Source organism: Kogia breviceps, chromosome 8 (genome assembly GCF_026419965.1).
Source record: "Kogia breviceps isolate mKogBre1 chromosome 8, mKogBre1 haplotype 1, whole genome shotgun sequence".
NCBI lineage: Eukaryota > Metazoa > Chordata > Mammalia > Artiodactyla > Physeteridae > Kogia > Kogia breviceps.
This window is the reverse complement of record NC_081317.1, coordinates 86,655,390-86,678,232: the sequence shown is the minus strand read 5'-3', so window position 1 is coordinate 86,678,232 and position 22,843 is coordinate 86,655,390. Positions and strand designations below refer to the sequence as shown.

The 22,843-nt window shown below is 45.5% G+C and overlaps 1 protein-coding gene and 1 pseudogene across 1 annotated transcript in view; both read right to left on the bottom strand.

Moving 5' to 3' along the window:
* LOC131760835 (ubiquitin carboxyl-terminal hydrolase 10-like) overlaps positions 1-14,082 on the bottom strand; it is a 91,056-nt gene extending 76,974 nt beyond the window's left edge. Inside the window, exons 1-2 of the mRNA XM_067041069.1 lie at positions 13,849-14,082; positions 12,761-13,640 (exon numbers count right to left, since the gene is read on the bottom strand). Coding sequence (XP_066897170.1) covers positions 12,761-13,640; positions 13,849-13,999 — 1,031 coding nt within the window. The 5' untranslated portion in view covers positions 14,000-14,082. The remainder of the gene's footprint in view (positions 1-12,760; positions 13,641-13,848) is intronic.
* A 626-nt stretch (positions 14,083-14,708) lies between these two features.
* Positions 14,709-21,200, bottom strand: LOC131760834 (spermatogenesis-associated protein 31D4-like; annotated as a pseudogene).
* Between the last annotated feature and the right edge of the window lie 1,643 nt (positions 21,201-22,843).

Below are 22,843 nucleotides of genomic sequence, written 5' to 3'. Positions count from 1 at the left end.
CCTCTATGCTAAGTATGGGCAGTGCAGTATTTTACTGAAGCTCCCAAAATAATGGCGCTTGATGATTAGTCATCTCACCAAACATTATTTCATCCCATAAAAAATCGTGCTGGGCTTCCCAGGTGGCTCAGTGGTTGAGAGTCCGCCTGCCGATGCAGGGGACGCGGGTTCGTGCCCCGGTCCGGGAAGATCCCACATGCCGCGGAGCGGCTGGGCCCGTGAGCCATGGCCGCTGAGCCTGCGCGTGTGGAGCCTGTGCTCCGCAACGGGAGGGGCCACAACAGTGAGAGGCCCGCGTACCGCAAAAAATAAATAAATAAAATCGTGCTATTTCCTAGAGGACTTCCACAAAAAAGCCATCTACATAAGGAACTCATCTTTACATCCTTATTCTGGAGTCATTGGAGCCACTGCTACCTTTAGTCAACTCTCCTTCTTTCAACACAACACTTATATCAACCCCCATCTCCTCTCTCCTGGGAACACCCAGGTAAAATCTCCTCCCACATGAGAATCTGGACTGGACTGTACAAACAGGTATCTCACGACTTCTGTTTGGGGTCAGGAAACATGAAAGCCATTAATAACCCCTTAGACCAGAAGCCCAGAACTTCCCGTAAGACAGAAGGGGAAAGTTAACTTTTATTACTTTGGGAGTCCCCTCTGGCAGGGAGTGGAAACAGCAATTCATAGCTTGGTAGATTATCTTGCCTCAAATGAAGGATGCCTAAAGCTGGGCAAGCATTGCTACAGAGGAAAATTACCCACCCTTGTCATTGTCAGCCCAACCTCCTTCCCACAGTGAAGCACTGCTAAACTTGCATAATAATCAGTTCCTTCCCTGCCTGCCCACCCCCACCCCACCTCATAGAAGGAAAGAATAGACCCTGAGTTTCCTGGGAGAGATAAGGAGGCAGCCTTCACAAGTCTTTGGACTGTCTCTTGGCCTCCCTAATGAAGACCAAACATGGACTTGTGTCCCCAGGAAAATAACAGCCTAATTTAGGCTCTAATCCAGGACCAAATAGAAGTTCTAGAAGAAAGGCCTCAGAGAAGAGTCTGATCTCATAGCCTGGACCTCTTCATTGAGACTGCACATTGGGGCACAGTTCTCAGTGTTAATCCCTGTGAAGGCTGCCTAAAGGCATCTGATCCTCTTAGGTAGCACCTGGCACCAAAGAAATTCATGATGCCTGAACCTGTGATCTGGGGTTCCTGTGCCCGATCCGCGTCAAGGTACCAGTTGATTCATCCATTTTGTTTGCCCTGGTATTAGGTTTGGAGCGTGGGCTTGCGGTTGTAAAAATTCAGAGAGATCATTCCTGTCACATTCTATGTCAGTGACAATTTCTTCAGGCACCACAAAATATCATGTATATGAGACCCCTCCTGAAATTGCCCAACACTGTGATTCTGAGTGTGGGCCCAAAGCACGTGAAATCTTTTTCTAGAGAAATTAATCCTCATCTCTCCAGTCATTGTTCAGCTGAAATACTTTCCTGCCTTTTATGACAGTCTGGGAAAAAGGAAAACAGTCCTAGAAGCAGAACAAGAGTATGGGATCACTCCTCGATGGTGCTGCTACCTCATTTGGACAGGTCATTTTATAGATGTTCTGAAGGTGTAAACTCAGCCTCATTTCCTCATGTAATGTTTCTCTGAATAGAAGCAAACATCTGGGCACCGGGTATGACTTGTTATGTGACCCCACGCCAGTAACTCACCCTTTAAGCCACCACCTGTCCCTTGGTTAAAAGTCCTCGGGCCATGGTTACATAGAAAATATCCCAGGATGGGAGTTAAATGCTCTGAGTTCCCTAGTACCGGCTTTTCCACCAATTGGGTGACTCATTTTCTCTGATGTTTCAGCTGTGAGAAGCACATTTGAAATGATGGATGTGCTATAATAAATACATTGATAAGAGCAGAAACTAAACCTTGCAGTCTGTAGGGTTTGCTTCCTCTCTAAGCATGGCTGTCTCTACAGGAGCTGAAGGTTGCTTCTTTAGCCCTATGGTCTGAAAGCTAGGGCAGAGGGGAGAGACTGGGGGAGCCAGCATGAGCTATATTGCACCTAATTTTTTCTCTCTCCCAAGTCTGAAAACTGGCAGTGGTGAGTCAGGTGGTTCTAAGGCCTCCTTTCACTTGATTATTCATGGTGACCCCACACCACCTTTACCTGCATGCCACCTTTCCCTCCCCTTCTTTGGATGCTCCAACCTCTTTGTTTTTCTTACCAGCTACCACTCTACTTAGCCATTAAACAGCTTTGACCTTGATGATATGAATGTGAAGGAGGGCAAGGATAGACTTGACACCTCTGGCCACTTTTGCTGCAGTGAACTGAGTGGGGTGTCCAAGAAGAAACCCTTGTCTTAGGAAGACTTCTAAGACAGTTCCAATGATCCCCACGTCCTGATAGTCACACCCTTGTGTAATTACTCGTCTCCTTGACTGTAGGCTGGACTTAGTAATTTGCTTCTAATAGAATAAGGAAAAGGTGATGGGATATCATTTCCATTATTAGTTTACAAAAGGTTGTAACTTCTGTCTTGCTAGCAGACTGTCTCCTGACATTGATGAAGCAAGCTGCCATGTTGCAGAGGCCCACATGACAAGGAACTGAGGGGGGACTCCAGCCAACTATAGCCAACAACCAACAAAGAATTGAGGATCTCAGTCCAACAGGCTCTGAGGAACTTCATCCTGCCAACAGTTGTATAAGTGAGCTCAGAAGTGAGTCCTTCCACAGTCAAGCCTTCAGATGAGACCCCAGCCCCAACTGACACCTTAATTGCAGCCTTGTGAGAGACCTTGAAGCAGAGAACCCAGGTAGGCCTTGCCTGGATTCCTACCCACAAAAACTGTGAGATAATAAATATGTGCTTTTTTAAGCCACTAAATTTGGGGGTGTCCATTATACAGAAATAGATAACTAATACACCCCTAAATTACTGTAATCTTGGTGAAAAATTATCATGACTGGGAGGGCAGGCACTGAATAGCACAAAATCTCCCTGTTGACATCCCTGGGTATACTGTCTTCATGCTCAAAGATTATCCAATATACTCTTATGCTAAAATAGTATCATTGTGCTCTACAAAGCCCTGATTAGTATCCAGGAGGTACTGGAGGCATAGGTAGGGTTGCGTTGGGTGGAATGGATGGCCAGTATGGGCTCATGAATAGTAATGATGATGTCATTCTTTCCCCTTCTCATTTTTTTCTTCCTTTCCCATTCATTCCACCATTACATCTTCTTTACTGTCTTTCTCCTTTTCCCCAAAATTCTGGGTGACTGCCTGATGACCATTCCTGTAAATGATGCTATCAAGCTACATATCCTGAAGAAATGTCCTTGAGGAGCAGCTCTTCCTGTTCCTCAAGGTGTTCTCACAAGCACGGAGACCTCATTGTCAAGCTCAAAATGTGCTTTCCAGACAGATTAACACCCCATGTGTAGCAGATTCTTAAGCCAGACCCACCTAGTTCATGGACGCTGCCCTGGCCAACCCAGTGTCCACAATCACAAAGCCCATTTATATACACCCCACTCAATGACCACCTACCTATGAGATACTCTGGAATCAGCAGCTTTTTCTAAATGAAAGTAAGTCACCATCTTCAGGAAAATATTCATATCCCTTGTCCTTTTCAGAGCTGCAAATTCACTCTTCCCTACTGCTCCAGTAAGGGTAGAGGAAGGGGAAAAGGTGAACTGCTACCCATTTTCATTAGGGTAAGGTTAAGGGGTGGGTAACATGGCCCATCACTACAAACTTCATGAAGGAGAGAAGGGCTCTCAGTTGCAGTTGACATTTATTCCTCACCAAGAGATCTAAGAGGAAGATTTCTGTCTTCCACTAACCTCAGGGCCGAAACACTCTCCAAAACTTTCTGCAGGAACAAGGGTTAATTCTGGCTACATTATGCCAGAGTAACTTATCCGACTATAGCTGTATATAGTTCAGGATAGTTTGAGAGCAGATAAGAAGACAGTTTGAGCCAAGTTCTGGACTTTAAGGGGTTTTCTCACTTTGGAAAAGCCTGAAAGTTTCTAGAGTAAACTTTGTGTACTTTTTTATAGAAAAATAAAGTTTTTTAAGTAGGGGACATCTGAGAAGGATCAAATAAAGGACCCCAGGATGAAAGTGAGGAGGCTACTATTTGAAAAGATTTAATATCTTTGAGGGACTCTGGTTTGCTGACCTGATCGATTTCTCCCTGTTTCCAAAATATTGGGAAACATGAATTCCTCCTTAAGTAGCACAATGACAGAAGAAGGAGCCCCACCCAACACACAAAGGCAAGGATGGGAAAACCTAGGAAGTTGAGCTGAAGCTCAGCCATGGTGCAGTAAGTCTCCTCAGACAAAGAGGATGGTCCAGATCATCAGAAGTGCATTGCTGCCTCAGGCACCTGGGCATTGAAAGTGGACATTCTAGACTAGAGTTCTAGGCCCACACCACAGAGGTTAAATGTAAACACCAAAGGTTCTAGAGGGTGGGGGAGGGGACAACACAAGAGAGATAAATCCACAATTGTTCCCCCACCATCCAACCCAGCAGATCTATGCATCCCTCCAGAGCCCTTTAGATACCTCTAACCCACCTTCCAACCCACACATTTATATACCATATATTTACCTTAGTGAAATTTTCTATTTATTCCACACATTACCCAGATATTACCTGAGACCCTTTTACTGCTTGGTGATCTACCTTTGGACCCCACATAATATTTAAAACTCTGCTATGCCAAGGGATTTTTACCTCCAAGCCTTCGACTACAGCTTCCCCTCATACATAATGTGTTCTCACCTGTATGAAGCCAGAAATATACTCAGAAGAAATATACACCCCCCATACCTCCTCAAAAGAATTCACATTCACCACAAAGTGTGAGAGTGCAGAGTAGCCTGTACCAGTGAACAGGAAGCATGACCAAAAGGGAAGCAAGGGCATGGCACACCCATGAACCTATGGCAAACAACTTAAAAATCTTTAGTAATTCTTTTTTTCCTAAACTTCCTCTTAAGCTATTTAGCCCCCTAAGGTTCTCAAATCTAGCCTCCTCCACCCATACAGTGTCTCATCCTGCTGCTTGCTCCCTCTTCTGACAAATCCCTTCTCAAAACATTTAAAACTTTTTCTTTATTTTACAGAACACAACCCGAAGGACCAAACACACCCTGATTTTAGGGCGGGCTTCTCTTTAACATAACTTCTAATGAGCACAATATTTAGCAATACGTTTTAGCTTTTTTGAATCACACTCATGGTTACTTCTTCTATGAAAAGTTTTATAATTTTTTCCCCATCTACTTTCTTACTTTCCAGCAAAATTCCTGTTGGCATCTCCATACCTTTTTAAACAATGATGTCATTTTTGTTGATGTGTAATATGTATTTATTTCATCTCCCCGTGCTAGTCATTTAATAGTTGTAGTCCTTATACCTTCATTATTTAGATTATAAACTGCTGAAATTAAGCTGTGTCATTTCCTTACTTTGCTTGCCTGTATTCCCTCGTTGAGTCTGACGAATCAGTCTTGACCCCAGATACCGAATTCTCTCCCTCCGCTATGAGGAGGATACTAGTAATGACAGCTCCTTTCTTTACCTGTCTTCTCCTGCATCCACAGCTCCACTGTTGTCTCTACCCAAAAGGAGGGTACATTTCAAGCCCACTCCATCTCACATACCCTCCTCCCTTGACTGCAGGAGGTGTATCTGTTCAGAAAAATCCCTCCACATATCTTTGTATCTCTGGTATTTTTTTTTTTTATAGAAAGTCTGGTCCTGACTGTCCCTGAGGTCCCTAGGATTCACAACTGTAAAAACATCCTCTAAAGTCTGAGCAATATAAGCTCCACCAAAAGAATTTCCAGGAGAGAAGGGGTCATGAAAATGACACATCAAATATATTCTTCAAAAAAATGGCCTTGTCATAAAAAAGAAAGAATGAGAAACACTGATCCAGATTAAAGGAGACTAAAAACACGTGACAACTAAATGCAGTCTGTGATTCTGAATCCTGTAATGGAGGTTTTGAAAAAAAGCCACGAAGGACATTACTCAATAACTTGACAAATATGGAATATGAATGGGAGATTAGTTAAAAGTTTTATGTCATTGTTAAATTTACTGAAGGGGATAAATAACTGTACTGTATGTAAGAGAATCTTCTTTTTCTTAAATACACAATGAAATATTCAAGGAGAAGGTGCATGATGCATGAAATGTATTTTCAAATATTCAGAAATGTATGCATATTTTTCATATACGTGTGTGTGTGTGTGTATTCATATATAGAGAGAAAGGGGAGGCAGGGAAGGAAGGTGACAGAAACAGAGACAGGGAGAGGAGAGAGATCTCAAATGGGTCAAAATGTTAGTAGGTAAGTCTGGATAAAGGGTACATGGCTTTTACCATCTATGCAACTTTTCCACAAGTTTAGTTATTTTCAAATAAATACATTTAAAAAATGGATCATTGCCTGCTGTCCTGGATTTTACCTAAACTTTGAGATTTCTGCCTTTGATTCTCGCAGCTACCACCATCACCATACCCAAACGCCAGAAATGTGTAATGCCAGCTTTAAAAGTTATCTCACGTTCTGTCCCAGGCAAGAAATCTGGGATCCTCTGCACATTTCAACAGGATTTTACAAAATGCTGAAGAAGAGCACCACCCCCTCCCCACCAACAAATTTTTTTAAATTAAACACAATACCCCCAAAAAAGAAGGAAAAAAAATCAACATGTTTACAGCATGGAACCCCTAATTTTTCTTATCTGGTGCCACCAGGTCATCTGTCTGGCGTTTTGTGGTGTGAATTGGTTTGCCAGCACTTCGTCTGCTCTGCTCACCACTTACCATTCCTCCACCAGATTTCCATCTTCCAAAAATGTGTTGACATCTTTTGTTGTATCCTCTCTCCTTCTAGTCATCCTTAAGCACTTATTCTTTTTAAATCCTTTGTTTGAATAGTTTTATTGAAATATAGTTCACATACCATACAATTTACTCATTTAAAGTGTGTAATTCCATGATTTTTAGTATACTCACAGACATGTGCATCACCACAATTTTAAAAACATTTTCATGACTTCAGAAAGAACCCCGTAACCTTTAGCTATTACCCGCCACCCTTCATCTCCCAGCTCTAAACAACCATTAATCCACTTTCTGTCCTCTCTTGGTTTCCCTATTCTGAACATTTTACATGAATGGAATCATATGTGGTTATTTGTGACTGGCTTCTTTCACTTGACGTAATGTTTTCAAGGTTCAGCCATGTTGTAGCATGTATCAGTGCTTTTTAATGCCAAAAATATTATACTGCATGGATATACCATATTTCATTTACCCATTCATCAGTTGATGGACATTTGGGTTGTTTCTGCCTTTTAACTCTTATGAATAATACCGCTATGAACATTTGTTTACAAGTTTTTGTGCGGACATATTTAGTTTTCATTTCTCTTGAGTATACACCTAGAAGTGGAGTTGCTGGGTCACATAGTAATTCTTTGTTTAACATTTTGAAGCACTGCCAGACTGTTTTCCAAAACAGCTGCACCATTTTTCATTCCCACAAGCAGTGTATCAAGGTTCCAGTTTCTCCACATTCTTACCAACACTTGTTTTAATCTGACTTTTTGTTTCTAGTCTTTCTTGTGTGTGTGAAGTGTTGTATCATAGTGGCTTTGGTTTTCATTTCCCTGATGGCTAGAGATGTTGAACCTCTTTTCACCTACTCTTACTTTTTTTTTTTCATCTACTCTTGCTTTTAATGTCATTTGGGGAAAGAGAGAAGATAAACAAGTGTGTTTTATCTACTGTGTTTAACTCGAAACACAATAGCTCATTTTAACTGTGTGACAGGAAAACTATTTTCTTGTAAATATTTGAAAACACATATAGTGATGTCAAGTCTTTATCAACATGCACAGTTTACTACTTCTATTCTTTCTGCATGTTATAGTTACCGTGTGATTAAGGGAAAGCAATATTGTGCACTGAATTTGATCTGTAAGATTACTTCTTGTACGCGGTTGAGGGAGGAATTCATTCAAATGACTCCTTAGGGTTGACTAAAAGGCAGAGCAGAACTGATTGCCAGAGCCTCTAAAGCACAATGCTTTTTTGTCACCAGTGCTGTGTACATCTGTTGTGAATAACTGTGTACCACAGGTGATAAATATCAAAGAAATGTGAGAGCTTTGACATGGGCACATAGCATGTGTCTTAAGAGACAGATGACAAGATGTTTAAATGGGCTTTTACACTTTAATCAGAGTGTAAAAGATGGGATGTATCACACATGCCAAATGATAACTGTGAAAGCTGGGTGAGGGGTCTATAGGAGGTTACATTGTTCTGTCCGCTTTCGTGCATGTTTAAACATTTTTGTACTAAAAAGCTTTAAGAATAATAAAAGATGTAGAGTGACTCATAAGGAGAGGGAGGGAGCAAAAGGATATCTGGCCAGCGTGATCAGTCCATCAGGACTAGAGTTTAGCTGTCTCTCAATAAGGAAATTTCAGGAAGTGTAATTCCTTTGAGGTTGGGAAAGAAACTGCTTTCCATATAACAGGAAGGAAGAAGGAAAGGAGGAATGGGAACGTTGTTTTGGTTTTTTTTTAATGATGTTGATGAAAATTTCCCATCTCATGACTTCTAGTTCCTCTGTGAATGGTGGTTTGGCACATCTGCTGAGCAAGTGGCACAAATTCTCTAAATTTGAGAAAAGTGAAGGAGATTTGAAATAGATTTGAGTAGCACTGGAGAGAAAATGGACTAAGGAAACAGTGACCTAAGTTCCATTTGTTTTGTTCACATGTTAGTAAGCATGGAATAAGAATTTGTGGAATGGATGCATTATTTCCAGGTAGTATGAGGGCTGAATTTATCATGGCATCAGTAGACTTGATTGTGAGATTTAATCCAATAGTCATCAGCTACTTATGGGAAGGTAATTCTGGAAAAGGCAGAGATAGGGGATTTTGCCAGACAGGAAGGATTTAAAGGTGATTGGATGGGGCCAATTTGTAGTGGATCTTTTTAAATGTTGCTTACCTGATAGACCACCAAGCCTACCTTGGAGAGAGAGAAAAAGAAGACAAGAGCTTGGTGGATAGAGGAAGAGTAAGTGGAAAAACGACCTAAAGTTGAAAAATTAACAAGTAGTATATAAGCTGGAAGGATGGAGGATGAGGGCAAAGGGTGGAATGTCAGACTGTATTATTCCAGATGGCAGAAGTGTTCCTGGTAATAAGCTCTACAGTGTGGCAGTGACTGCACTGGAATGGAAGTAAAAATGAGATGATGTAGAACAGGGAAGCTGGGTTATTGACAGGTCTATCCACATGGAGGTTAGAGCCCTCCACCACTCCTCACCTCTTCATGTTCCCCCACCCTGGGCCCCCTCCCACCTTTTGTCCCTCTCCCGGGGGCTCCACGGAATCTGCCTTCTCTCTGTGACCATAAGCTTAGATATTGTAGGATCAATGTCATAACTCTGGATAAGAAAATAAAAGTAGTGAGAGAAGGCTGTAGTGGACATCTATTTTTATTTTCTTGTTTTAACACCCAGTATCCATAAGTCTTTCTGGAAAAACGACCTCAAGTGCTCTCTAGGACACTCACCCTATTTTTGAGTCCCAGTCTGTACAAGTAAGGTTGCCTTCCCTCTAGACCTCACTGTAAGGGTGGGTATGTGTGCAGCCTTGGCCAATAAAAGGCAGTCCATGGTAAGCCCCCAAATGTCTGATACCCCAGTGCATAGTCTAGGACTCACCTCTGGTTCATGAGCTGCAGGTATTCTGTGGGAGGTGTACCACGGCTCCACCAAGGCTATTAATATCAGTGGTGGCACCTTCATCTTGATTGGTGAACTGTACACACTAAGGGCGATATCTTGTATATTCCCATCACGCATAGATGGAAGGAAAGCACCATGATCACCTTCCCCAAAGAGGGGGATGCCATCTTGATGACATCCTTGGAGATACTGTTTTAGTACTCAAAGACACCCCCATGCCTTTTTTTCTTTTTTTTTTTTTTTTGCGTTACGCGGGCCTCTCACTGCTGTGGCCTCTCACGCTGCGGAGCACAGGCTCCGGACGCGCAGGCTCAGCGGGCATGGCTCATGGGCCCAGCCGCTCTAGTGGCACGTGGGATCCTCCCGGACCAGGGCACGAACCCGCGTCCCCTGCATCGGCAGGCGGACTCAACCACTGCGCCACCAGGGAAGCCCAAGAACGAAGTATTTTAAAAGGAACCACACTTCTGCTCAGACAATTAAAACACCTTTACAACTGACCTAATCAAAAAGAGAATTAAGAAAATAAATGGGGGTCCCGCACGGCAATGGAAGAGCACACTGCATGAACTCAACGATGATTAGACTGCAGCAACACTCTCCACGAATACAAACAACTAAGAGCCTCTACTTGTACATCATTTTAATTTACTTTTCTTTTTCTGTTGTTGTTGGCCGTGCCGTGGGGCTTGCAGGGTCTTAGTTCCCCGACCGCGGCGGGCGGGGGGACCAGGCCCCAGCAGTGAAAGCACCTAACCACTGGGCCACCAGGGAATTCCCTTCACAGTGTTTTAGAAAGCAGGTTAACATTAGATTTTAGCAGGTCAACAAGATTTTAAAATACACAGCAAACTACGTATCAAACCACATTGAAAGTCATATGACTAGAACGCTTTAAAACATTTAAAATGAATCTTTTCTTCCTTATTTTAAATGAAGACTGAGAAAATTTCCCAGGAATGGGAGGTTTTTCCTTTGTGAAGCAGGTTTTAGGAACAGAAATACAATTACAACGCCTTCTGACTTTAAACTCAGAATGCACATTTTCAAAAGCGTCGCACCATGTATCTCTCATTACAGACTAAAAATAAACTTTTAACTTAATGAGCTACTCAAAGGCTTTTACTTCCCTTTCCTGACCTTGAAAGCTTTCCCTTGCAATGCACACATTTTAATAATAATAACACATTACTAGCCTTTTAATATTTATAATGAAAAATTCACCCAATAACCTAAAAGTTATCACTTTAAAGCCCAAAATGGTGATTCATCTATCAATTAACTTCATTTTAAGAGAACTCCAGACACTCAGATTATTCAAAATAATGTACTCTGTATAAGGAATAATATGCTCATTTCAAACAATGTTAAAGTATTGCTTACTGGGCTTCCCTGGTGGCGCAGTGGTTGAGAATCCGCCTGCCGATGCAGGAGACACGGGTTCGTGCCCTGGTCCGGGAAGATCCCACATGCCGCGGAGCAACTGGGCCCGTGAGCCATGGCCGCTGAGCCTGCGCGTCCGGAGCCTGTGCTCCGCAACGGGAGAGGCCACGATAGTGAGAGGCCCGCATACCGCAAAAAAAAAAAAAAAAAAAAAAAAAAAAAAGAAAAAAAAGTATTGCTTGCTGTCAGCTTCCTGCCATCAAAAGGATGTGCTTTCTGTCTGAGGGAGTTCTGACCACTCATAACAGGGTATGCACTTGGCGTCTTGCTACTGCTTTCACCCTCACCCTGGTAATGAATGCTGTCACGCATATACCAAAATGTTAAATCAGCAAACACCACATAAAGCCTAAACTAAATAAGACAGCTAACTTTAACTCGGCTAAGGGGCAAAACCCTGAAAAGGTGGTTACTAGTAAACTCCTGAGTAGAAGGAAACCTGAAGAGCAGCCCCGGCTTCTTAGATGTATATAAACAGACACGGCGCCTCTGTTTCTGACTTACTACTTTAACTTTAAAAATCGCAAGTCATGCAGCTTTATAGTTTTACTGTGAACTGGTCCTACTTTTGAGCCTCAGCACGTCGAATAAAACATTAACTTTAGGCCAAACTGTTACCGTTTCTCTCATCTTGTCAAGAGTTGGCCTTGGTGTGCTGAAACTGAGTAAAATCCATTTACTCAATCCAAAATAGGCATTAAAAAGGAAAAACCCCAAATACTTTCTTATATCCTGAGAAATAAAGAAACAATGCAAAGTGAGTCCAAATCAGGGGTTATGACACCAAAGGTATACAACAGCTGGAACACAGATGGGACTGCCTATTACACAGTCACACAATGGAGTACAATCACTTGATCAAAAGGCAAGAAATGAAAATGTCGTTTGTCAATAGAAAAGGACTGGTAAAAAAGTGGTGTTTAGGACATGGATTTTCCACTTAACATAGAGGTATGACAGCCCCCTCCCCACCCCATTTTGCTCATATACCATTATACTTTTAGTAACATTTAAGGTACAGGCATTATTCAGAAATTCCTCTTAACACACGGGTGATCAATCAACTACGGCTCTGGGTAACAACATACCACCAAAGTTTTTAGCCCAGACTGTCAACTCCCATCTTGGTTTCACACTTGTGTCTTTTGAACTATACCTGCAATCTTCATGGCTACAGGATCTTCGGAAACTGAAACCAGCCCTTCCTTGACTTTGGCCTGCTTTTCAGAGACCAGGGAAGATGTGGCAGGAGGGGAATACTTAGTTTCCATGGAAACCACAGGCGAGGAGGAGGAGGAGGAGGAGGAGGAGGAGGAGGAGGAGGAGGAGGAGGAGGAGGAGGAGGAGGAGGAGGAGGAGGAGGAGGAGGAGGAGGAGGAGGAGGAGGAGGAGGAGGAGGAGGAGGAGGAGGAGGAGGAGGAGGAGGAGTAGTTGGAGGAGCAGCAGCAGGAGGCAGAGGGCTTAGAATCATGAAAAAGACTGGCCCACGACTTGGCGGGCTGACTCTGACCAGCAGGAGCGGTGGCTGCCGCAGAGGCCGGGGTGTCCGCGGGAGGGGGGCCGCTCTCGGCCTTGGCGGGGTCCGAGTCCGAGCTCTCCACAGTGTGCAACTCCACCCCGTTGGCAGCTGTGCCCTCACCCAAGGATTCTAGTACTTGTCCGTTAGTGACTCCAAGGTTCTCAGTAGTATCGGTCCCAACGGCAGGCTGAGCCACAGCTGTCCTCAACAGGGTGTCCCTGCTGGCCTCTGCAGGGAGGTGAGAGGGCTCCAAGTTGGCCCCGGGGCAGCCCTCAGGCTGCCCTGCAGTCCTGGCCCCGCTGTCAAGGGCTCCGGGGAAAGAACCAGCAGGCACGGCGTCGCTGACGAAGTCCGTGGTGTCCTGGGGGCTGCCCCAAGTCCTGGGTGTCCCCACGGGGGGCACATCACCCATCGAGTCCACATCCTCCGTGCCTACACTGTTGGGGACTGCTGGACCGGCATGGCCATTGACCAGGGCTTCTGTGGAAGGACCACCCTCGCCGCCGTCTTTCAAGTAACTGTAATATCCAGGGGGGCGTTTTTCCTTCTTTTTACGCTCCCTTTGTCCAAGACCACCCGAGACGCCATCATTCTCTAAAACTTCCGCCTCCACGTTAGAGCTGCCATCCAGGGCGAGGGCAGAGCCTGGGTACTGGCAGTCAGCTGAGCTGTAGTTCACTTCTTTATCGATGTCACTGGGGATCTTTCTGGAAGTCGTGCAACTAAGGATAAATTCCGGGGCCTGAGGATTCAATGTGCTTGAAATACTGTAGGTGGGAGTTCTCAGCAAAGCGCCATTGGGTTCAATTACTTCATTAACACCAAATTCAATTCTCTGACAGTCCTGCCCTTTGCACGCCTGGCACTCTGAAGCACAGAACAAACTTTAATTCATTCGTCAAAGTGGTTCGGGCATTGAATCTGCTGTAGCTTACAGCAAAAACACCAAGCAGTAAGGGAATGCTTATCCAAACGGTATGGACCAACAGAACACCGCTTCCAGGAAGCCTGCCCACCCAGCACACACGTCAGGGAATGAAGGAGAGCACAAGCTTACCATCGGGCAGCTCACCAGCGGCCTGTGCGCCACACAGAACTGCTCCACTGTACGGAGGAAGCTCAACTGAAGAGCGAGGAGTCACAAAGAACTGACTGAATTCATCAGGGCTAAAATCTCCAAAAATATACTGCGGGTTGCGGAGGGCCATGGCGGCCCGTTTCAATGAGCCTCGGCGCTCGTCCGACTCCTCACGCTGCTTCCCCCGCCGCCGCCATCTTCTCGCCCGCACATACCCACATGACAGATTCTTAAGCAGCTGCTGTGCTGTTCCTGGACCCTACGGCAACTAGCCCAGGGTCCAGTAGAGCAACACCTCCGCCCAAATAGTGCCATTCAGGGTTCAGCCCCCTGTAGCAGCCTCTGGTCACTGAGTTCTAAATAATGATTAAGCTGTTGTTTCTTCTTCAGCATTACTTGAAGAAAGTATACCTGTCCTTAACGCTTCTCAGGTATAAAAGACCTATCTTCCCTACTTCTCTAAAGGATATAAAACGTTCAGTGAAGGGGGAGGTGTGGGCTGCTATATGTTTCCATTAAGGCTAAGCTAAGCGGCAGAAGACAAAGCCCATCTCCTCAAATTTCATCAGGGAGGAAATGGGCTTTGGGGTTGGGGGGGGATGGCGGGGGAGGCAGGGGGCACGATATCTATTTCTCAGCGAGAACTCCAGAGGACTGGTCACCTTTTAGCCAAAGCCAAAGGAAGCAATCAGTAAGAGCTGAACTATCTCCTTCCTTTCCCTTACACATAAGCCCTGAGTTACCCAAAACCCATGCCGCCAACACAGTACACAGAAAAGATACACTATTATTACATAAACATTTATTGGGGAGAATCAATAATCTCCACAAGGAAGGAGTTATTTCTGGATGGGAAGTCTTCTCCCTTGGAAATTCTGGAGGCGTGTCTTCTGTCTAAACAGTAGAGAGGTGTCTGAACACAGTGCCTTCAGCAGTGCTGAGCGCAGCTGGGGGTGCCTGGCCAGGTTGACGCCTGGTGGGGGGGCGTGGGGGGGGCACAGGCTCCCTGTGGGACACTGGTGGGGGGTGTTTGTGACACAGTCGCTGGTCCTTGAATGCCACAACTTTCTGGGGGGGTCTCTTCTTATCTCTGATCTGTCTGGTACTTGGAGGGTAACTCTGGCCAGCAGAGATAGCTTCTTGATGGCGGGACTTGATATTTGTCACATTACAGGAGGGAGCCCTGTAGTTGAAAGGACGCCCCTGGACAGGCTCTGTCGGGACCTGCACTTTTGCCTTTTGCTGAGTTTTCCTAAACTGCACTGGGGAACGAAGGGGCCCTTGAGAGCAGGTGACATCAATTACATGCTGACACCCCAGTTTCCCCTCTACGGACTTCCTCATGTCTGTCGCGATTTTCTGAGCTGCAGTTGTCCCAGTAAAGGCAGCTCTACTTTTAACTAGGCCTCTGTTCTGCACAGCTGATATGGGGCTGCCCTTTTCCTGGGCATCTTCTTGCCTTTTGTATTTTATCCCAGAAAAAAACCATTGCAAGAAGTCCTGCATTCTTTTTCTGACATTGCCTTCAGGAAGAGGCTGTCCCTTCTGTGATAGGGTCTGGGAAGACTTGCTCGCAAGTGTCTTCTTTAGTACCATCTCCTGAGTAGGGAAACTCTTCCTCCGAAGTTGGGATGTCCCCAACCCTGTGTCCCCTCCACCAAGCTCTTCTGCCTTGGGCTCCAGAGGGCTCACTCTCTTTGCAGTTGGTGGGAAATTCTTATCCTGGCACCTCCTTAAGGCATGCTTAGGGACCCAAGGTTCCTGCTGTTGCTCCATCCCGATTCCTCTGTCCTTCAAATGGACATGCAGCACCCGGGAAGCTCCCATGTCCCCACGTGAGACACCCTGGGCATGAGTCAGTGAGGCCTCGTAAGTCAAGTTAGCTGAAGCAAGGGATGTGTCAGTAGGTTGGCCTTGAGCCTGGCTATGCTCCCTGTTCTCCTGTTGAAAGTTTAACTCACTGAACAGTTGTTCTTTAAGGTCTAATGACTTAGGATGTTGGGGAACTGGTAATTTGGGTGGGGGGCTTGCAGTGGTCACGGTAGTTTCTTCTTTGTTCTCATTCACATTTATCATTTGGGAGCTCCCTGGCTTGTGAGTTGTCAACATGTCACTAGTTTTTAATTGAAGAGTATCAAACTCCTCAGCCGTGACTACCTCCCTAGACAATTTGGGCATGGAAACAGGTTCTGACTTCTCCACCTTTTTGCCCCGTTGCATTTCTCCTTTATCACTGGAACTCACACTCTTATGCTTCGGCTCATATTTGGCCCCAGCTTGCTTTGCAAGCAGCTTTTGGGGATATCTGTTGACAAGTTGAGTCTGTCTAGGACCTGCTTTCCCTGTGACGCAGAGTGAGACAGGCAGACGAGTCTGTCTGGCATCCTTAATTCTCTGAACATCCTCTGCCAGCCCACGGTTGACATCAGAGTGTGATTGTCTCAGGACCCTCTGTCCTCCTTTGCCCCCAGGTGAGGTGGCAGGGAGAGAACGATCCAGGCCAGGGGTTGTTGTTGTTCCCACTTTGTCTCCATGGAGAGATTTAGAGCTTCCTCTAGAGGACTTGAAGCTCCCAGATTTGGAGTCTGCCTCAGAAATCACATTGGTTGAGGAAGGCAAGGTGGCATGAGACAAGGACTGGAACGAGGCGTCTTTCAATTCAGAGAGCCGTATGGATTCAAGGACCCTGCGGGGAAGGCCCCACAACATCCTCATACGAAACCTTTTAATATGGGCTTCCAGCATGTGTAGTGCACTGGAATCAACAAAAGTCAGGTTCTGGAAGGTATTCAGGGAGTGGGCCTCACCCACGGATGATGGCAAACTTCTCTGTTTTGTTTGGGTGTGGGATTTCACAGAAGCAAGCGATGTTTGCTTGATAGCATGCCATGAATTATGCACAGTCCTAGGGAGCCGACCCTCATTTATTTCCTCAAACTTCTTGATCAAATGTACTTTTAGGACATTTTCAAGTTGTCTCTGACCTAGACTCTCTGCTGACACCCTTGAATTTTTCTCTGAGAGACTCACCATCTGACTGTTTAGGTCTTTCTCAGAGTCATACCCCAGATCCTTACCTGAAGAACTCTTTGGGTCATTCAACAGGTGCTCTTTGGGGCCATTCTCTAGGCTGGGTCCCAGATCCTTCCCCACATCTTCCTCTCGCTGGAACATTTCTGAGCTCCTCTCATGGAAGCTTCCAGTTTGGCTCAATCCAACATTTACAGTTTTGCTACTCTGACCCTTAGACACAGGGATCAGTGAGACTCCATCATTGGTCTCAGACTCAGATGCCTCTGAAAAACCATTTGGAGGCAACATCAGTGACAAAGACTCGTAGACTCTGCGGGGCAGGCCCCACCGGTGTTGGATGAGCCTCTTTCGAAGGTGATGCTCTAGTTTCTTCCAAAGTTCATCACTGAGAGGAAACTCCCCAGGAAGGATGGAGATTGAAGCATGGGCCTGGGGGGCCCGGTGGCAAGGAATGTTAGTAGCTGATGGACAAAAGTCTTCCCAAGATCTTTGGACCACAGAGGGTAAACCCCACACACTTTCCTGTTGTTTCTGCAAAATGTTCCATTCCAGCTGTTGAATTTCAGATGAGGAGAGAGACACTGACTCATCCTGAGGTCTGTGGAAACTTACTCCACAGATCCTAATCTGGGGTAGAGGATCAGATGGTATGACTGGGAGTGGGGATTGAGGGTCGGCCTGGGACTGGACCTGAGTGAGAGGTAGTGGCTGAGATTGAGGCAGCGTTTGAGGCAAGGGTTCAGGCTGAATCTCAGGCAAGGACAGAGGTAGGGGATCAGGAAGCACTGGTGATTCTTGGCCTGTGGAGGCATTCGAGTTTCTATTGAAAATAAAGATTGAGGAACTGTCAGCCAAGACATGAACAGCAGAGGGCAAGGACTCGCTGTGCAGAGATGGGAGACCCCAGAAGAACTGCATAGGTTTTTGCTGTAGATGGTCCTCCAGGGTCTTAGGATATGGCAGCTGCTGAGGCACATGCAGCTCCTTTGGTTTGTCTTTGCTGCTCCAAAAGGGAAGGCAGACCGCCGAGTCATGCTTATCAGCAACTGACTCTAACATTTTCCCTGAAGAATTTAGTTGGTAGTCTGGCCTCAGTTGTTCTGGGAAAGAATCTTTTTTATTTTCCTTTTCCTTCCACATCAGGAAATCGCTCCTCTTTTGGACTTGTCTCTCCAGGAGTGCCAGGACATCAGGGCTGAGAAATGAGAGGTTACCAGGCTCTACAAGGTTGGCTGCAGGGTCTCCCCCAAAAGAGGCTTCTGAAGAATGGAGGGCAAGAAACTCTTGATTGAAATCACACTGTGCCAACGTGGAAGGGAACAAGTCTTTGGCATGAGCTTGCCGCGAGGAGAAGTCTGAAACTGACAGGCTTGAATGATCAGTGCCTCTGAGTGTTGAAACACAAGTGGACAACACACCAGGGCTTTCTGGAAGTGAGTTCTCCGGAACAGGCTTCAATAAGATGGCAATTGACTTAGATTGAGTGGCAGATAAACTGCAGTCTGGCTGAGGTGAAACAGACAGAGTTGATGGTGCATGATGACAAGCAAAAGAATCGGGGTGATTCACTGCCTGGGACAAATCTGATAAGGGGTTGATATCTTGGGAAAGGGTGGGGTCAAGAGAGGAGATGGTATCCGGAGACAAAGTGGCCTCTCGTGGGAGAACAGGATCTGCTGTCTGTGTGTCATGTGGTAGGAGAGGGGGAAAGGCAAGAGGTTGGGGTGGGGAATAGTCCACTGGGAATTTGGAATCCAAGGAAGGAAAAGGCTCCGGTGCCAGAGAATGACCCAATGGGGAGGGTGAAAACAAGTCACCTAAGGGGGTCATTGGGTTAGGGGAGAGAGCGGAGGGGGGCACTGGGGAAGGCTCAGGCAGAGAGGCTGGTGTTAGGTCTCTTGAAGGGACTGTTGAGGAGGCAGGGGACAGAGCAAACGATGACTCAGTCACAGGAGCTGTGGAAGTCAACGGGAACACAGAGGAAGTAGGATCTTCCAGGGCCTCTGGGAGTAGCAGCCGATTGACCTCAGCAGTTGCATTATTACACACCTCACAGAAGGGGTCTGGACACAAGAGTTGACGAAAGCGGGTGATGTCATCGTGCCGGCCCAGGGGGCTGCAGAAGACAGGAAGTACAAAGATGCAACCAGGACCAGAACAAACATGAGACCCTGGCAGGTCTGGCAAAAGTATGGCTGCCCAATGTATACTATCCTTTCACATTCTTTTACTTCCTTAATCTCACAATAAATCTTTTATCCCCCTCCCCAAGGCTTTCACATTCTGAATCTGAGGATTTTCCCTCCCATGTCAATCCCAGGCTTCACTGAGGCCCTAGAAATTCAAAGACTCCACTAAAAAGCAGGATATGGGAAAGAAGGTAATGTTCAGTCACCTTTGCAGAAGAGAAAGCACCTTCCTTGCCTCCTCTACATCGCTCTGGAAAGTTCTCCAACCTGGGAAACCAGAAGAGTGATGAAGGTAGAAACAAGGAGACCTTATAGGAGGCTTAGTAGAGTGTCCTTTAGCGGTACGCTTGGTGGATTGGACTTGGAGAGCCCCAAGAACTAGGAAACAGGGTCACATCACATGGTCAATGATAATAATAACAAAGCTCAAATATATGTTGCTTTATCATTCACAAAGGGCTTTCATATGTATTCTCCCATGTGATATTCAGAACCACCCTTTGAGGAATATAGGTCAATGGTTATTTACCTCAAAGAGGAATCTGATCATCCAGGAAGTCAAAGGACTTTTACAAAGTCAGGACACAGAAGTTCTGACTCTTGACATCTCAATGGCCACCTGTCGGGAAACACCTATTGCCCAGGCCCATCACTGCTTCATGCCCAGCAATGAGCAGAGCAGGGAATCTGAGAAGTGTCTCAGGCTCTGACAGCCTTCCCACAAGCCTCTCCTCTGAGAACTCTGGTTTCTGAGAGAAACTGTATCTAGCAGTTGACATCCTCAGAGATCAGGGACCTTGGATCTCATGGAAAAGGCAGGAAGGGTCACCTTGGAGAGTTCAGGGGGGATAGGCAGAACCTTACCTTTCGGTGTTCCTCCTTTCCTTCTCCCCTTGGCTCTGCGCTGATGCTGAGAACAAAAAGAGAAGAATGAAGGGCTGGGGCTCATTTCTCTCACTCCTCTCTAGGAAACTCAGATATTCATTATCCATGAATAATATGACTCTGTTTTAATTAATAGAACTTTATGTTCCTTCCTTTTATCAATTTTAAAGGTTTAAAATGCTTTCGATTTTTTTCTTCTTTGACAAACTCAAAGAAGGACTTTTGTCTATGAGATCCACACTTGATATTCTCAGTCAGAAGTCAACTGCCCAAGGAGGGCATAGCATCTGAGGCCAGCAGTCATGTCCACGTCCCTCAGATAGGACCCTGTATCCTGGAGCTCAGGCTCCAGCCTCTGCTCAGAGGCTCAGCATTGCTGCTCCGATCAGCCCAGCACAAAGGAAGGCTTTGTTGAGTGATGCCTGACGTGACAATGTACTCATGATCAAGCATTAGGGAAGTCTGTTCTCCTGCAGAGATCCCCAACTCTCTAAATAACCCAACCCAGGGCCACAAAATTACTGTTTGGGATTTTATCCTGGAGTCCTCCCAACAGTCAGATGGGACATGGGCTTCAACTGGGAGCCTTAGTCCTCCCTGAACCCCTAGCCCTGGCTGGCTTCTTTTCCTAGGAGGATGATGTTCTATCCTCTCCTTGAGCTTCCCATCTTAGGTGTCTCTCTGAGCCAACCAAACTCATTTTAAAATGTGGGAATAGAAATGGTAACAACAATAAAGAATCTCTGGGCTTCCCTGGTGGTGCAGTGGTTGAGAATCCGCCTGCCGAGGCAGGGACACAGGTTCGTGCCCCGGTCCGGGAAGATCCCACATGCCGCGGAGCGGCTGGGCCCGTGATCCATGGCCGCTGAGCCTGCGCGTCCGGAGCCTGTGCTCCGCAACGGGAGAGGCCACAACAGTGAGAGGCCCGCGTACCACAAAAAAAAAATTAAAAAATTAAAAAATTAAAAAATAAAAGAAAGAAAGAAAGAAAGAATCTCTGTTGGGGGCTCACCCAGGGTTGCTTACCTTTCGGATGTCTTTGGTTTTACTGAAGGTAGGTGAAAATGGCAAGCTCACCAGGAACCACAGGAACAGAATAAGCAACCCCAACCCGCACAGGATGACGAGGTTTGGGTCAATATCCAAGAATGTTGAGGCGAAGCTCAGACATGCCTCAGTAACGCTGTTCAAAACTGAGAGAGCATTCGGTTTTCCGAATTCCATCGTCTGAACCACAGGGCTGCCTCAAGTTAAATGAGCACTGAGCACTGAGCACTGAGTATGGGTGCAGTCCTAGGCCTGCATCACAAAACACTGAAGAGTCACAAAGGGTTTCTGAGTGTGCGGGAGGGGACAACATGGAGAGGGTGTGTCCACAGCCCCTCCTCCACCCACCAGTCCAGCAGACTGCCCCTGCTGGGCCTTCCAGGTCCCTCAGTCCTAGCCTGCCATCCTATTTTCCAACTCCATCCTTTCATGTTTCATATATTTACAGTAATGAAATTTTCTGCTTGTCCCATCTGTAACCCAGATACTACCTGGGTCCCCTTTACTGTTTGATAGAAACTTGACTTGGGTCTCACCAATTCCACTGCCTTAAATGTCTGAAATACTGTCTGGAATTTTTGCTTGCACCCACATATTTATACTCAGGATCATATATGTCCTTAAATCCATCCTTCCTATAGAATCTTTTCGCCGTACAAACCCAGTTTTAAAGAACTTAGAAGTTCTTTTATCCACTTTTCTGAATGTTGAATAGGGAATTATGCTTTTTGTTGCAGTCAGCCGTTACCATCTTCAGTCAGAGGGGCCGACTCAAATCATGAAAATGAATAATTCGTTATTCAACATTCACGAAACTAAAGTTACTATAAAATAAATGTAAATAATTAAACTTTCACGAGACCTTGAGGATAAGTCTGTAGCACTTATTTTTCTGAAGTTAGTGAAGCTTAAACTGCATAAAGACTTTTAGGACATGCTGCACACACACACACACACCCTTTGACAAACCAATCTGGTATTTTCAAAGCTAAGAATAAAGTGTTTTCGCATTTTATTCCAATCTTCCATCTTTTGTTTTGACCCTCCTTCTTCTTACTCTACCTAAAATACAGAGAGTCCCTGCACTCTACATCAATTTTCTAACATGTGCACAAATCCCTGTCCTAGTCAGTTTGGGCTGCCATAACAAAACACCATAGACTGGGTGCTTAAACAACAAACACTTATTTCTCATAGTTCTGGAGGCTGGGAAGTCCGAAATGAAGGCAACAGCAGCTTCTGTGTCTGGTGAGACCTACTTCCTGGTTTGTAAACAGCTGTCTTCTCCCAGCAACCCTACAGAAAATGTGGGTGAGAGAGCTCTCTGAGGTCTCTTCTATAAGAGCACTAATTCCATTCATGAAGGCTCCACTGTTATGACCAAATCACCTCCCAAAGGCCCCATCTCCTAATACTATAATATCATATTGGGCTTAGGGTTTCATCATATGAGTTTTGGTAGGACACAAATATTCTGTCCATAACACTATCCAAAGGCTGTGCTAAGTCCTCTGCGTGGGACCTAGGAATGTCAAAGCCTTAGAGAAGAATCGAGTCTTGAGCAGCCTTACCTGATTATCCTTGTGGGCCCTGTCAATATAATCTTTTCTTAAGTGTGCCTTGCCACAAAGGTTGCGAAGCTCTGCTCTATATAATCATCCCCATAAATCTTTGAAAATCAACTACCTGCCACGCTTTTTTTCAGGCTCCTCTTGTCAGGTTTAAATAATCCCAGTATTTCCCTCCCCTCTTCCTACATCTTCCTTTCTAAACTCCTTATCTTCATGATAGCTGTTCTCTGAACTGTCTCCTAATTTCTC